At 46.0% G+C, this 13,346-nt stretch overlaps 1 protein-coding gene across 1 annotated transcript in view; it reads right to left on the reverse strand.

The window, feature by feature from the left end:
• The window catches only part of LOC109819567 (protein ZINC INDUCED FACILITATOR-LIKE 1-like), a 3,993-nt gene extending 3,046 nt beyond the window's left edge, over positions 1-947 (reverse strand). The window contains exons 1-2 of the mRNA XM_020385324.1: positions 813-947; positions 247-298 (exon numbers count right to left, since the gene is read on the reverse strand). Of these exons, the coding sequence (XP_020240913.1) occupies positions 247-298; positions 813-947 (187 nt within the window). The remainder of the gene's footprint in view (positions 1-246; positions 299-812) is intronic.

Below are 13,346 nucleotides of genomic sequence, written 5' to 3' on the forward strand. Positions count from 1 at the left end.
AAGAGAGAAATCTCTCTTTCTCTCCGAACTGGAGACTGACCTTAATTGACACAGAATCGAAAATGGCTAGCCTAAGGGGTCTTCACTGAGCTTGGCCGTCGCCGGGCATTGCGTTGAAGCCTCTGCAACAGCCGGTTGATGTACTGTCCGTCTGAGAATATACTGCAATGAGACCTCTCTTCCTATCTCTCGATTGGCATTTCCAAGGATCTTCTTAAGCTTGGACTCCAAGTCCTTCAGTCAAACTTCCGTTGACATGCTGCTGCTTCAAATCTTGATAGTCTCCATATTGCTCACGCTGTGCAACCAACAATATCATCAACATACAGCAAGTAGGAGATATAGCTGGACTGATACTTTTGGAAGTAGCACAGTGGGTCGGAGTGGCGACTTCTGAAACGTGCTTCTTGTGCAGAATTTCGCGTCAAACTTTCTTGTAGCGCTATCGCCTTGGGGCTTGTTCAGGCCATAATCTAAGCCTTATTCGAGTCTGCACACCAGGTTCTCTTTCTTTCTTACTTGAGAAACCTTCTAGGCCGGTGCATGTATATCTAGCCTCTTCTAAGAGATTCCACATGAAAGAAACGCCCGTCTTCACGTCTAACTGCGAGATAAGAGCTTCAATTGCTACAATACTCATCACGGTCTTGATAGTATTAGTCTACACGGGAGCGAAAATATCGTGTAGTCAATTCCTTCCTTTCTGCTGGAGATACCTTTGACAAGCTTAGTCGGAGCTTTATATCTTCTGGAACACGTCCTGCCTCTTTTCACATAAAACCGTACCCCATTTGTTGTGGACTGCCTTTTACCCGTGGCAACTCAGCTAGTTCCCACGTCTGTGTTTGATATGAAGACTTCATTTCATCTTCATTGTCAAGCTCCAATCTTGCTCGCACTCTCACACTGACAACTTCATTCAAAGCTTTCAAGGCTCCCCCACCCATCGTGTCCACAACAATATTCATAATTCGTCTGTTGGTACATTGGAGGACGAGAAGATTTCAATCGAGCTTGGTGCGTCGGGCTCCTACCATTACCACATCTTGTCCAACATGCTCTCTGCTGAGGACCCTGCTGCATGGTTCTTCGTAGAGGTTACTCCGGACATCACTCGCCATCCTACAAATACTTGACTCACCTCTCTGACAGCATCTTGTGCATGTTTGTACGCTCATGTAGGAAATCACCATTCTCGCCGTTGAATAAATCACATCCTGCTGCCGGAATCACCTTCTTGTTTTTCGTTTGTCCACCGAAATGCGTATGCCGATACTCATCTTCACCATAGGCCGATTGAAAAGTGGTATTCTTGACATTGGGATGCAAGCTATCTCTTGCCGTTGATCACATAATATTGCACGTAAGGCTATACACTACAACCGAAAACTTTTAGATAGTAGTAGTTTTACCGTCCTTTCCGAAACGCATATCCTCCTACTGGTATTGCTGTGCTCCAACTGATCAACCGATGGACCTCGTTGATGCAAGTAACTGCTGTGTTGACCGTTCTGTTCGTCAGAACTGCTTGGTAGGCCTGAACTGTACTCGATACGCTTCTGGCCTTCTGTCAACGTACGTTCATCGCGCGGTCAGGCACCAATTTTGCTGAGGCGTACGCGGCACGGGTTCCTGTCCATTCTGATCCTGTGCTCATAGCAGATACTGTCTTGGAATCCGGTGTCTTCATGACTCACCGGCGCATTTAGTCGGCTCCTGAGCTTGGCTTTATGAAGCTCAAGACGGTCTCTATTTCGAAGATCAATCGAGCTGCCATCGTCCTGAAAGCCGGTTCAAATACTTCTGACTATGCCTGTCAGAAAGTAACCCTACTTTCCGAGAGTGATCATCGATGAAAGTCACGGAATTAGTGTTCTTCCAACCAATGACGGCGGTGGTTGTTGGTCCCCACCACATGCTTGAAGTGATAACGAGGCTTCTAGTCTGTCTCTTTCCTGCGGGTTCTGCACTCGTCGAAAGCCTGACCTCTGCTGCTTCCAACTATGCATGGATCTTCCACACATTATCGCAATCCACTGACAATGCAGTCCTGGGAAGTTTCCCTTTGGTGTGCAGATTTTCATCCCGCTTTACTGTCATAATGACCGAGTCTCTAGTCTGTGGGCGCGTGAACAGCTTTGATAGTCTTGCATCTGCCTGCTGGCAACTGAGATTCGACACAGTGCAACTCTTCTGTCATACATATAGTACGGCAGTCTTCCTCTCTCGGTGCAATTTCAATCTGCGCCCTTGGAGATCTTCCAATGCATGCTCCAATGGAAGGTCTGTTAGGTATATACTTCGCCAGCCACTGCGCTACCAGATATTAAATCTTCCTCGTCGGAATATGCTGACCTTCAGCTCCCATAATGACCCGTTTCAACTTAATTTTTTAGCTCGGCAGCCCTTTGCCCACAATATGACATGGTTGGAATCATCCACCAAGATTATGCCGGTATGCCAAGATTTCGTGGGGTATACTTTTTGAAGAATTCTTTGCTGAGAGTAAGCATGGAACGACGCTCCTGGAATCTAACAACCGCAAGTTTCCTCTTAGCTCTCCAAAGAGCATATCTAATCGCGGTCTCCTCCGAGGTGGATAGTGACATTCACTCTCTGCCTTCGCTTCCTCTCTCTCTGCTGCACTCTTGCACTGATTCTTGTAATGCCCGGTCTTTCACAATTTCGAACACTCAGATTAGCTCTTCTGAGTCTGTTGCTTGATTCCTTGATTTGGACCTCTCTGTCCTGTGTGATCTACCATCTGTTAGTCTTGATTTTGCCTCGTCCGTATTCCTCTGGTGAACTTTCTACCTAATTGCCTGCTTGTGAGCAATACTGAAGAGGTTGTACTTCACCAGTCTCTCGAGCGTCGAATCTCTCCTCACTGAAGAAGCTCAAATCACGAATTCGTCCCGAACTTCAAACTTTTTCTTTCCCGAGAGGCTACTCCCCACAAGCTGTGACTGTAGGCGTTCCAACCTCTGTAAGGTGAAGATAAAAGTTATTCAACGCCGAACTTCATCAATTCAAACTCAAATCTCAACTTGACTCAATTGGGTGTAAAACCGTATTAAGTCATTGAGGTTTGTTCGTGGGCTATTGGACGCGCACTTTCCGCCATTTGTTCAGATGAATAACCCGTCCGCAGTCTAAAAATGGAACTTTGATTCGGCGCTGAGTGGTTTCTGCAATACATGTTTGAAAGAGTGCCAATAAGAGACTGCCGTGGTCTGTCTCTCTTCGCATATGTTAAGCAAACATTGCGAGTCAACATCGAATCATGATAACTCCGAGGGCGTTGTCTATCTAGAAGGTTCCACATCTCTTCCTCATAGAACTGGCTTCTTTTTCCCACGATAGTGGTTGATACAGATTTTTATGAACAGATAATGCCTTCTATCTGCATTTCCAGAAGCCGAAAATCTGATACCATCAAAACATTCTCTAAATCTCACCTTGTTTCCGCCAATCTGCGGCCCATGCTTCCCACTTGACATCTGACTTCTCCTCTAGATCGTTTCCGCTCTTGATACCATTGTTTGGGGAAATTTAACGCTAGAAGATCCTCTAATGCAGCGAAACGCCAGAATAAGAACAGTACACAAGATTACTGAGGTCGGCAAACTGCCTAACGTTCGCCGGCGAGCCACACAGTGAATTTCTTATTTAATCTAACAAGAAATTACAAATTAAGAGCAAATCTTAACTGAGATTCCTCAAACAAACACTAGAGCTACAGTGTTAAAACCCACTTTAAAAATTGCCCCTCTTCCTTTCTAAATGCTCTTCCTTCAATCTTTCTATCTCCCCTCAAACCAAATGAGAGCTGGAGATTGGAAGTAAAATCGCTGCTGCGATTTCAAAGGGGACGCTTGTGGCGTGTAGCGCATTCCGCCGCCAGAAGGAAAGAATCCGGGAGGAGGAGCAGCGAAAAACGCCTAGGCCGGGTTTCTTTATATGCGGAAACGATGACGAGGCTGGCCGACAGCCTGTCCCGAGCGTTCGTCGAACGCGGCGTGTTGGGAATCGCCATGAACGCGCGAGAGTGGGATTTTGCGGATCGCAGGGTCGGCCACCAATAACACTGAGGCTTGCGCGTCCGGCCTTACCGGACGTCCGCGTTCACCAACGCACCGATCAGCGTTTCGGCTCGAGGGTCGCGTCTTCTCCGAGCTCGTCGGAGCTCCTCGTCGCCGGCGGAGGTTGGTTTCCACCCCCAATTTTAACATTTTCAATCATGTTAAACGTACAATATAAATCTTACTAGTCAAAGGTTCATTGTTTTAGTCAAGCTAACACATTATTGAAAGGGAACGAAATCAATGTTCTTTGCGATATTCAGAATTTTGTTTCAAGTGCTGCTAGAAATCAATGTTCTTTGCGATATTCACAGTGAATTTTGTTTCAAGTGCTGCTACGGGATTGAGAATAAAAGCTTGAAAGATTCTTTGGTGCCCCCATGAGCACTATACCACACCAATAGCAATAGGAAGAGGGTATAAAATATTAAAAAAAAACTAATAATTAATTAATTAATTAATTTCTTTTGAATGATATTAATTATTTATGTGTAGTTACTCATGGAGGTTTGTGCCACATGGTCTTCTCCTATTTGTATAGTTCTATTGACATGGTATATTACTCACTGAACACCTAATAATTTCTTGTAAAGGTTTAGATAACAACCATTCTCAAATCCCATGTTATTGTTTATTATTGAGTTTGTCTTTTTTTTTTAAGAGAAACAAAATGTCCCAATTTTTAAAATTAGAGATCATTTTCAAAATGAGATGTGATGCGATGTGATTTGTTTTTTCTTTCAAAATTGGCAACTCGCCATTTGAATATAAACTTTAGAACAGCTTACGTCAGGAGATAAAGAAAGATATAATCAAATTAATGGAATTTAAAATAGATTTCTTGTTGGTGGCAATTTCATTAGAGAGCGTGCTCTTGGCTTTATATTTCAGTCGAGATGTAAGGTACGTTCTTACAATTGAAGCATGCACATGGTCGCCAAATTTAAAATAGATTACCCTATTGGTGGCAATTTGATTTGAGAGTGAGCTCTTGGCTTTATATTTCTGTCGAGCTCTAAGGTTCTCACAATTGAAGCATGCACATGGTCGCCAAAGAAAATAATTTGCTTCATTATGGGATATAATATAACGGGAACATTATTAGATTTAGAATAAAGGCATAGGTCAGGAATGTTGTCTTTAGTGAATGTTGAGGGTAGAAGGTATCACACAGCATCTACTTTGGGCAAATCATAAGTTTATTATATCATGTAAAGCCTGTTGCGGATGCATTTATGGAGAAACTAGATTGTCAAAAGTTCTAACAGGAGCTCGGCAGAAGAAATTGGCTTGCAACAAAGAATGAGTCGTATCTCTCAAAACATGCGCCAGAATTGAAAGGACAATATATAAAAATTGGGTATTTTTTCGAATCAAAACTAACCAAACTGACTGTTATTCTTGTCGCTATCTATTTCATGAAATTCTCTCTGAATTGAAAGATATGTGATTTTTTTTGTTAGTTTATTTACTATTTTGGATAATGTTTTAGGTGTTTGATTTAATTTGGAAACAAATCTAGTTTGATGACCAATCTGTTTCCTCAATCATAGGGAGTCTTTAAAAGATAGTTCTGTTATTACTATTTTCCATAAATTTTGGTCCTATTAGAATCTAGTTTGTTTTCTCTTAATAAGATTGTTAGTCCTAAAACACAACTTTTCATTAATAAGATTTTTTTTATATTATTTTGTGGGCTTGAGCCTGTCCCTTACGGAGAGTCTATTAGCTTAGAGCGGGCCCTTATAATTACGCGCAATATTTAGTCTAACGCGCAATCTTTAGTCTTGACTCACCTAGAGGTTATTCTTAGTCTCATGGTTATGAGTCTACTCCCACTGCCAGAATATGGGGTTTTGCTGACGGACTTATAGCGACGGAAATATCCGTCGCTATAAGACGAGGTAATAGGCGTCCGCGGGGTGCGTCGTCAAGTCCTGGTGAAAGAAAAGAAAACATGCAATAGTATTTATAACTATACTGTTGGCAGCGAGGATATTGATATCGATATCATTTTTATTTTTTAAATAGCATTTACTTCACCCTGCAGCTTTATGCAGGGAAGTGGTTTTTTGTTGTTCTAGGAGTGATGGTGGTCCATAACTCTTTTGTTTTTTGTTTCTGCATGTTCAAGAATCGAGTCTGGCCGCGGACCATATTCGGATGGGTGAAGTCCTATTTACGTTGCCAGAATAAAATCATTTCACAACAGTGGAAATAGGAGATTTAGTAATCATGGTCGAACTGTGACTTATGACTCGCATTCAAACAGTTAGAATACTACGTGTCGGTATCATGTTGTTGTTAAGCAATTAGTATCAGGTGGCGTCAGAACGGTATATACGTTGTGCGGCTTGCATTCCTAGCTCCATTCCTGGGGAAGTCGTGGCTATGTGCCTCAGCACGAGTCTTTTTTTGTCGCTATAGAATGTTCCGGTCATATTATTCGTTGGTGGGGGAGGTTTGATCCTATTATTCCACACCGCCAGCGGGAGTAACGACTATCGTAGGATTAAAGTTTGTTCAGAACTGCGTTCTGTGGGCATTTACTGGGCGTGAATAGTCTGCGTCTGCGAGTATGCGACGTTCCGGTGTGGACGTGGCACAGTGATGGGACGGGTGCGAGAGGGGATTAGAGCGGGGCGGGCGGCGGATGTGTAGTGGCATCAAAATGTTTGCGGCATGAAACGCGGCCTCCGGCGGCGCCCCGCGTGCGCGGGGGCTCCCCAGGATGACCTACATAGCATATAGTTTTATAGTTTCGGCGCTGGCGTATGACTTTGTGACAAAATTAAAGATCGCACGCTGATATTACGTAATTTAACAAAGTGATGGTGATGGTTTGAGCGATCTATAAAAACAATTACTTGCGCTGCACAGGTTACAATGTAGCGATATTGAAGGCTGTCCTGGCCGATGCCGCTCTTCATATGTTAAAGTGTATTGTGGAGGACGTTCCACCCTGGGGCCATGGACCGTAAAAGGGACGTATGGGTGGGCGGTGGTAATAGTAGGAATTTCAGTGATTGATTACACAAGCTGTATTGGACAGTACATCGTCCCATGCTAATTCTTCAAACATCGCGCTCGGACATCCAATCACCTGGAGCACAAGCTGCCTTGACAGGAATCCGCATGATATTGCATTCACCACCATCGCGAGGTTCGCTTCTCAGCGATTTGCGCAACGGCAACCGGAGAAGTTGCATGCGGTACGGAATAGAAGTGATGGGCGGCATGGGTCATGTGCTCTGTCGGAGTTCGCCAAGTAGAGTTTTCGCTGTCGCGTCAAGTATCCGCATTTGCTGAACATGTTTTGAAGCAATAACATCCGGTGTCTTCACGCGACTTAAATAAATCATCATATTAGTTTATGGATGGTCTCATCCTGTCGGACAGTCAGCGCGCTGCTGTTGACACGGGCTTCGACTGGTCGGGGAAACAAAGTCTTTCCGTCGAGCCCTTATCTATAGCGCAGTTCGCTACGGATGTTGCGATATTCTGCTACGGGGGTCTCGAGTGCCCTGTAATCATCTTTTTGATTTCGTGTTTGCCCGTGCCTGCCCAACAAAGGTGTTCAATGGAGATTCCTGCGCATATGTTTCCTTCTCGATGGCTGCCCGATGGCGATCCAAGTGTTGTGACGTATTTTTAACTTCGTCCGATTGTTATGCAGATTGAAAGTGTAATATGCCTGGAATGGATTGAGCCCTATCCAGGCGGCCTAATTCATGTACCCCTTAGAGACACGCACATGCGAGGTGCGGTTGGACCAGTTGCGATGGGGGGTTAGTTGTCCCTTCCAATTTTGGGTTACCCGGTCCCTTTCCCTGTCGTAATTTGGGTTGGCAAGTATTTTTCCTCCAACTCCCAGAGGATGGATTTGCTTTGTTGAATCTTCTTTCCAAGATATTTTTGTAGGTAGAGGATGCTTTAGGGAAGGTCACAAGATTTTCTTCCCCCCGGTTCACGTTTGGGTTAGCGGGGGCGGCGTGTTGGCCCGTCTGTCTTTCTGGGGGGGGGATTGGCCGAGTCAGACGTGTTCCTAACTTAATCTTGCGGGGCTGAACTTGGTGCTCCTGGTAGCGGGTGGGCTATGACGAACATGGCTTCTGTTGTTTGCCCAATAACAGAAACTGGGCGGCCCGGTGTATTTCAGGAGGAACTTTGCTCATAATCTGACTATGCAAATCCCGACAGATGCAATGGGGGCCTGACCCTTCGGTCGGACCATGCTGACCAGACAAGGTTACGCATATGCTTGGAAACGTCATTAATTGTGCAGTCCACGATGACCACTTGCACGCAGTACGAAAGGCCTCTCTGCTTCACCATAAGCATCGTAGGAGTTCTCTGAGCTCCTTCCATCCCAGGAGGATTGCTCCTTCAAGTCTCAATTAGGATGGTTGAGAAAACAATCATTCTATTTCCAGGAGAAGTGGTATCTCCTCCAGGGATCGAAGTGCAGTGACAGTCGCGCGTCATCAATGTGTATGGCGGCGTGCTTCGATGCACGATCGACGGGGCGGCCAGGTTGTACGGTGTGAATCCAGACATGGCTCGGCCAGGATTAGACATAGCCAGAGCTCTATTGATCCAAACGGATTAAGATGTCCGGAGTCGCTAGCGAAGACCCAGGGCCTAATATTCCGGAGGACCATCCTTACCAAAGTCAGCGGGTATTGAACTCACGATCGAGTGTGCTTCCCATCCTCACATCAGCCAGGCATGTCTCAAGTTCGCGCGTCCGCTTACGATTCTGGGTCGAAGTTGCCATCGCATATTCTCAGCCAGCTCGGCTCAGACAGTATAACAAGCCCTGCCCCCTGCGAGCCTAGGATATAATAGGAAATATCCGAAGAACCTGTATCACGAGCGATGCTGCTGCCGTTTGTATTCGAGTGAGTATGCCATCAGATGGTGTGTCCACCGTATGTTGCTGTTGGTTCCAGCGGTTGTACGGATAACACGCTCGGACATTCCCTCGGTAGACCTTTCAATACCCGTTGAGTGTGTACAAGTCGATGCAGTCATTTAGACAGATCTATCTTTGTTGTAATCAAGACCAGGTATTCAACAGATCTTGTGACCGTTCGATAAGGTAAGCTGCTGCGCGGGGGCGCGATGCGTGGCTTCTCGCCGTCGTTGAATGACTTTCCTGAGCACGAGTGCTATATAAGTATCATCTCGAACATGGTCGTAAGCCGACTTGCCCACTGAGCTGTTGGATATGAAGAAAGCCTCGAACATAAAAAGAAAAGCCTTGTGAACTCGGTGCAACCGGCCATCGAGTTATAACGGTTGACTCGTTTTCCTCAACAAGTCTCATCAATCGGCTGGTACATCTTGAAACGATTATCAGCTGAGTGCTTAACATCACCTCGAAGACCTGCACGGTGGCTAAGAAGTATCTTCCAACAATATCAGTTGTGTTCAAATTGTCGGATCTCGACACCATTAAACTCTTCCCTAATTGCATCACCGGACGCCTTCACGTGATGACTCCAAGAAGATACATAAGAGCCTATCAAATCCATTTATGCGGGTGTTGACAGAGTGCACAAACTTACGTCGACTCCTTATGTGAGCATTTATTCATATCCTACTAACTTCTCCGGGTACAAGCGACAAAGAAATGGTGTAACCCGCCCTGATGGCGGTTAGGGCTGACGCGTAGATGGTGCTGGTGTCAGGAGTAGTCCTAAAAAGCTTTCTATTCGGCATCCTGTGTATCTGAAGTGTCTAATGCCTCGATACGTGGTATGCCATAACGATTTAGTCAGGTAATTGTCCGCATTAGAATTTTAAAAATTTAAATGGAAGTGACAGTGATCCCCCGGGGTAATATATCAATGTTAAGTTATGTAGGACAATGTGTGTGATCGGCTGTTCAGAGGAAGGCTTCTATATCCCATATGTATGTAACGTGCTGTTATAGGTGTATACGTGTGTTCAAGTGTACTTTATTTCGTCAAATAATTTCGCAGCACTCTACCCGCTGTACTTAACTCGGCATTACGGTCCTTCCTATGGATGGATGTAGGGTTCCTAAGTATCTCCTAATGAGATCTTGGACTCTTGAGTTGGAGTTAGGGCCAATCGGATCGCGATCATGCGCACAAAAGTAGGCGGGAGATAAGGATTAAGATATTGGCCTTTGATTTATCAATCAAAGCTCGAAGATGTAGTTTATATAGTACGGACGTGAGAACAAACGAGTAGCGCCGGGTCCAACAATGCCGCTGTATGCGGTATGTGACAAGCTAAGAATAAAGAAGATGCGTGCGGGTAGTAGTCATAGTATTTACTGGTCGGTTTCTACGCTCGAAAAGGCGTATTGAGGTGTACAGTGTGATGCAAGTTCTATGTTAAGATTAGCGAGTATAATGGAGTTGACGATAACCCACCACAATCACCTCACCAGCTCGATGTTGTAAACATCACCCGGTAACCCTAAGACCCTAACCGTCACCGTTGCACATCCCGGCTAAACCCTAAACCTGTAAACCCAAACCCGCTGACCCTCAAGGCCTCAACCGACCCCCCACCCGCCACCGCTTAACCCTTAACCCTGTAACGCCGTTAACCTCAGCAGTCATCCCGGCCGACGCCGTCGACCCGTACACCAACCCTAACCCTATGAACCGCTCAAGCCTCCACCATCACCCCACTACTCACCCTCACATAACCCTAACCCGTTGCATCGTAACCGTAACCCTCACCCCGTACGCTCGACGACTCATCCGGGTAAGCGGCAAGGATGTGGAGTTGAGCATGAACCTTCACCCCGTAAACCCTTCACCTTCACCATCCCCTAACCCTAAACCTAAAACCAACCGCTCACCGGTCTAACCACCCTCACCCACCCGCGGGCTACCCTAACCCGTAACCCTAACCCTTAAACCCTCAGCAGTCACTCCCAGCGCGCTAGCACCCGCGTACGACCAAGCCCTTAACCCCTAACCCTCATACCTCACCATCACCCCGGACACGGTCACCCGTCACAGGTGTAACCCTAACCCTATCTAACCCTAACCAGGCTCACCCCTACGCTCACCCTCACCTTAACCATTATACCATCACCCTCACCTTCACCATCCGACCGTAGCCCTACCACTAACCCTAACCTCCCCAGTAACCCTAACCGCTAACCCCTAACCCTACCATCGTAACCCGGGTCACCCCTTCCCCCGTAACCCGTATCCCATAACCCCTAACTAACCCTAACCGTAAGCCCTAACCCGTTAACTCGAATATATTTAGTAAGGTATTAGAAGAGGATTCATGTTAGGAATGAGTCCCAAGTTCGTTTCTTCGAGTACACGTATGAGTACACGAGAGGAGACAACGAGTAAGCGCCGGCCAAAGTTAGAGGCAGGACAGTTGTTTGTCTGGCAACTTGATCGTATAGTACAAGGGATCATGTCACAGTTGAGGGAACCGCTAGACCCGTAACCCGGTTAAACCTAAACCGGCGGGTGAATCCCAAACGCCTAACCCTATCTCGAGGGATCGCCAGATAATATAATTGAGCAGGAGAACATGGTATAACATATGAAGTTCCATAATATCGATAGTTGGGCTTCTAGCGAATGCAGCACGTAGTGAGGTACCTTAAAATACCGGATTAAATCTCCATTTAAATGTCCCGATTTACGCGATTAAGATGTAGTAATGCAGCATCTTTCTGAGTTATGAAGGACGACAGTTCCTTCACAGAAGACTCAGTTTTCCCGCTGGACCGGCAAGAGCGCAATGAACTGCCTGACAGGTGTGCTCATCTGAACAGGAGCGGTGGTGGTTGGTTGCATGATGAGGGACATAAGAGTAAAGATGAAATTATAAAAAGGCTTGTAAGATTAGCAGGGTGCGTATAGGACCAATAATGTTTACGTCATAAAGGGAGACTAATTTAGCGGCGGACTTTGCGCTCGATCTCATTCGCTCCCCAAAGAGATTTCTAGCGTAGATTAATGTGCATTTCTCGATGTTTGTTTCCCTCTTGAGCCAAACATGTGACTATATTGAGGACTAGGGAAGTGATATGGTGGAGTGCGGTACTCGGTCTTTAACATAAATGGTAGGATCGATACAGATGCATGAGGATGTGATCTTAGTGTTTAAATTATTACAGCTGCCTTATGTCGGCTCAGCAGGAAATAAACGAGATGTTTGTATATTTGGGGCCGATGTCGGAACTGGATTGGAGAGGCTGAGTAGTGATCATGGATAAATTAACATTAGAGTGAAAGAGGGTAAATAGTTTGTTGCTCTAACTAACATTATTCCGTGCATCTGACAGGTTAAATTTAGAGTGAGGAGGTAGTGTAATGAAGTCTCTGTTGGGACCTCAAATATACCAATGAGATGAGCTAGGTATAGAACACTGGTGATATATTCAACATTCACACAAGTTGACCCCAATTACATAGCAAAGAAAAATGAAATTTCAACCAGTGAGCTGTCAACAGCAAATTAGTGCGATGCATAAGAGGAGCTCCATTGCCGATGCATCAATCAGACTACCTTGAGACTCCATCTTTACGTTTCAGTAACAAAAAGATGAGATTGAGGGGGCGAGAGAGAGAAGAGCAGTACGCGTTGAGGAGGGTGTTCGGCAGCAGAGAGGCTGGCGCGAAGAGGAAGTCTCTGGAGACGGGGTGACTGACAGGGGGAGGAGGAGTCGTGCCTGGAGGGGGACGTAGGCGAGAGGCGGCGGCCAAGGAGGAGGGGTGGCAGGGGAGAGTTGAGGAGGAGGTGACGGCCGGAACGACGGAGGTGGGGCGAACGCGGCTGATTAGTGAGGATGTCGAGAGGGTCGACTTGCTAGCTCCGCTGGCGGGGTGTGCAACCATCGCGGCGACGACCGCCGAGGAGCTCGGCGGGGGCTTGGGGTGAATAAGAGAACGAGAAAGAAGGGGCGAGAGGAGCGGATGAAAGAGAGAGGGGAAATGAAATTGAAGAGGATTTGGGATAAATCCCTTCTCGGGAGTCGGCGCGGCTGCCCAAATTTCGTTGGGCACTCCCCGGCCCAAGTTTTTTGCCAGCTCAATACTTTTTAGCGACGGAATCATCCGTCGCTAAAAAATTTGGATTAGCGACGAAATTCCGTCGCTAAAAAATTTATGCGCGGAATTCCGTCGCTTATAAGTTAAAATTTTTTAGCGACGGAATTTTCGTCGCTTAAAAATGATTTTCGTCGGCAAAAATAATTTGCGACGGAATAGAAATAGCGACCGGAGATTTCTCCGTCGCTATAACCGT

This window comes from Asparagus officinalis, chromosome 8 (assembly GCF_001876935.1).
Source record: "Asparagus officinalis chromosome 8, Aspof.V1, whole genome shotgun sequence".
Lineage (NCBI taxonomy): Eukaryota > Viridiplantae > Streptophyta > Magnoliopsida > Asparagales > Asparagaceae > Asparagus > Asparagus officinalis.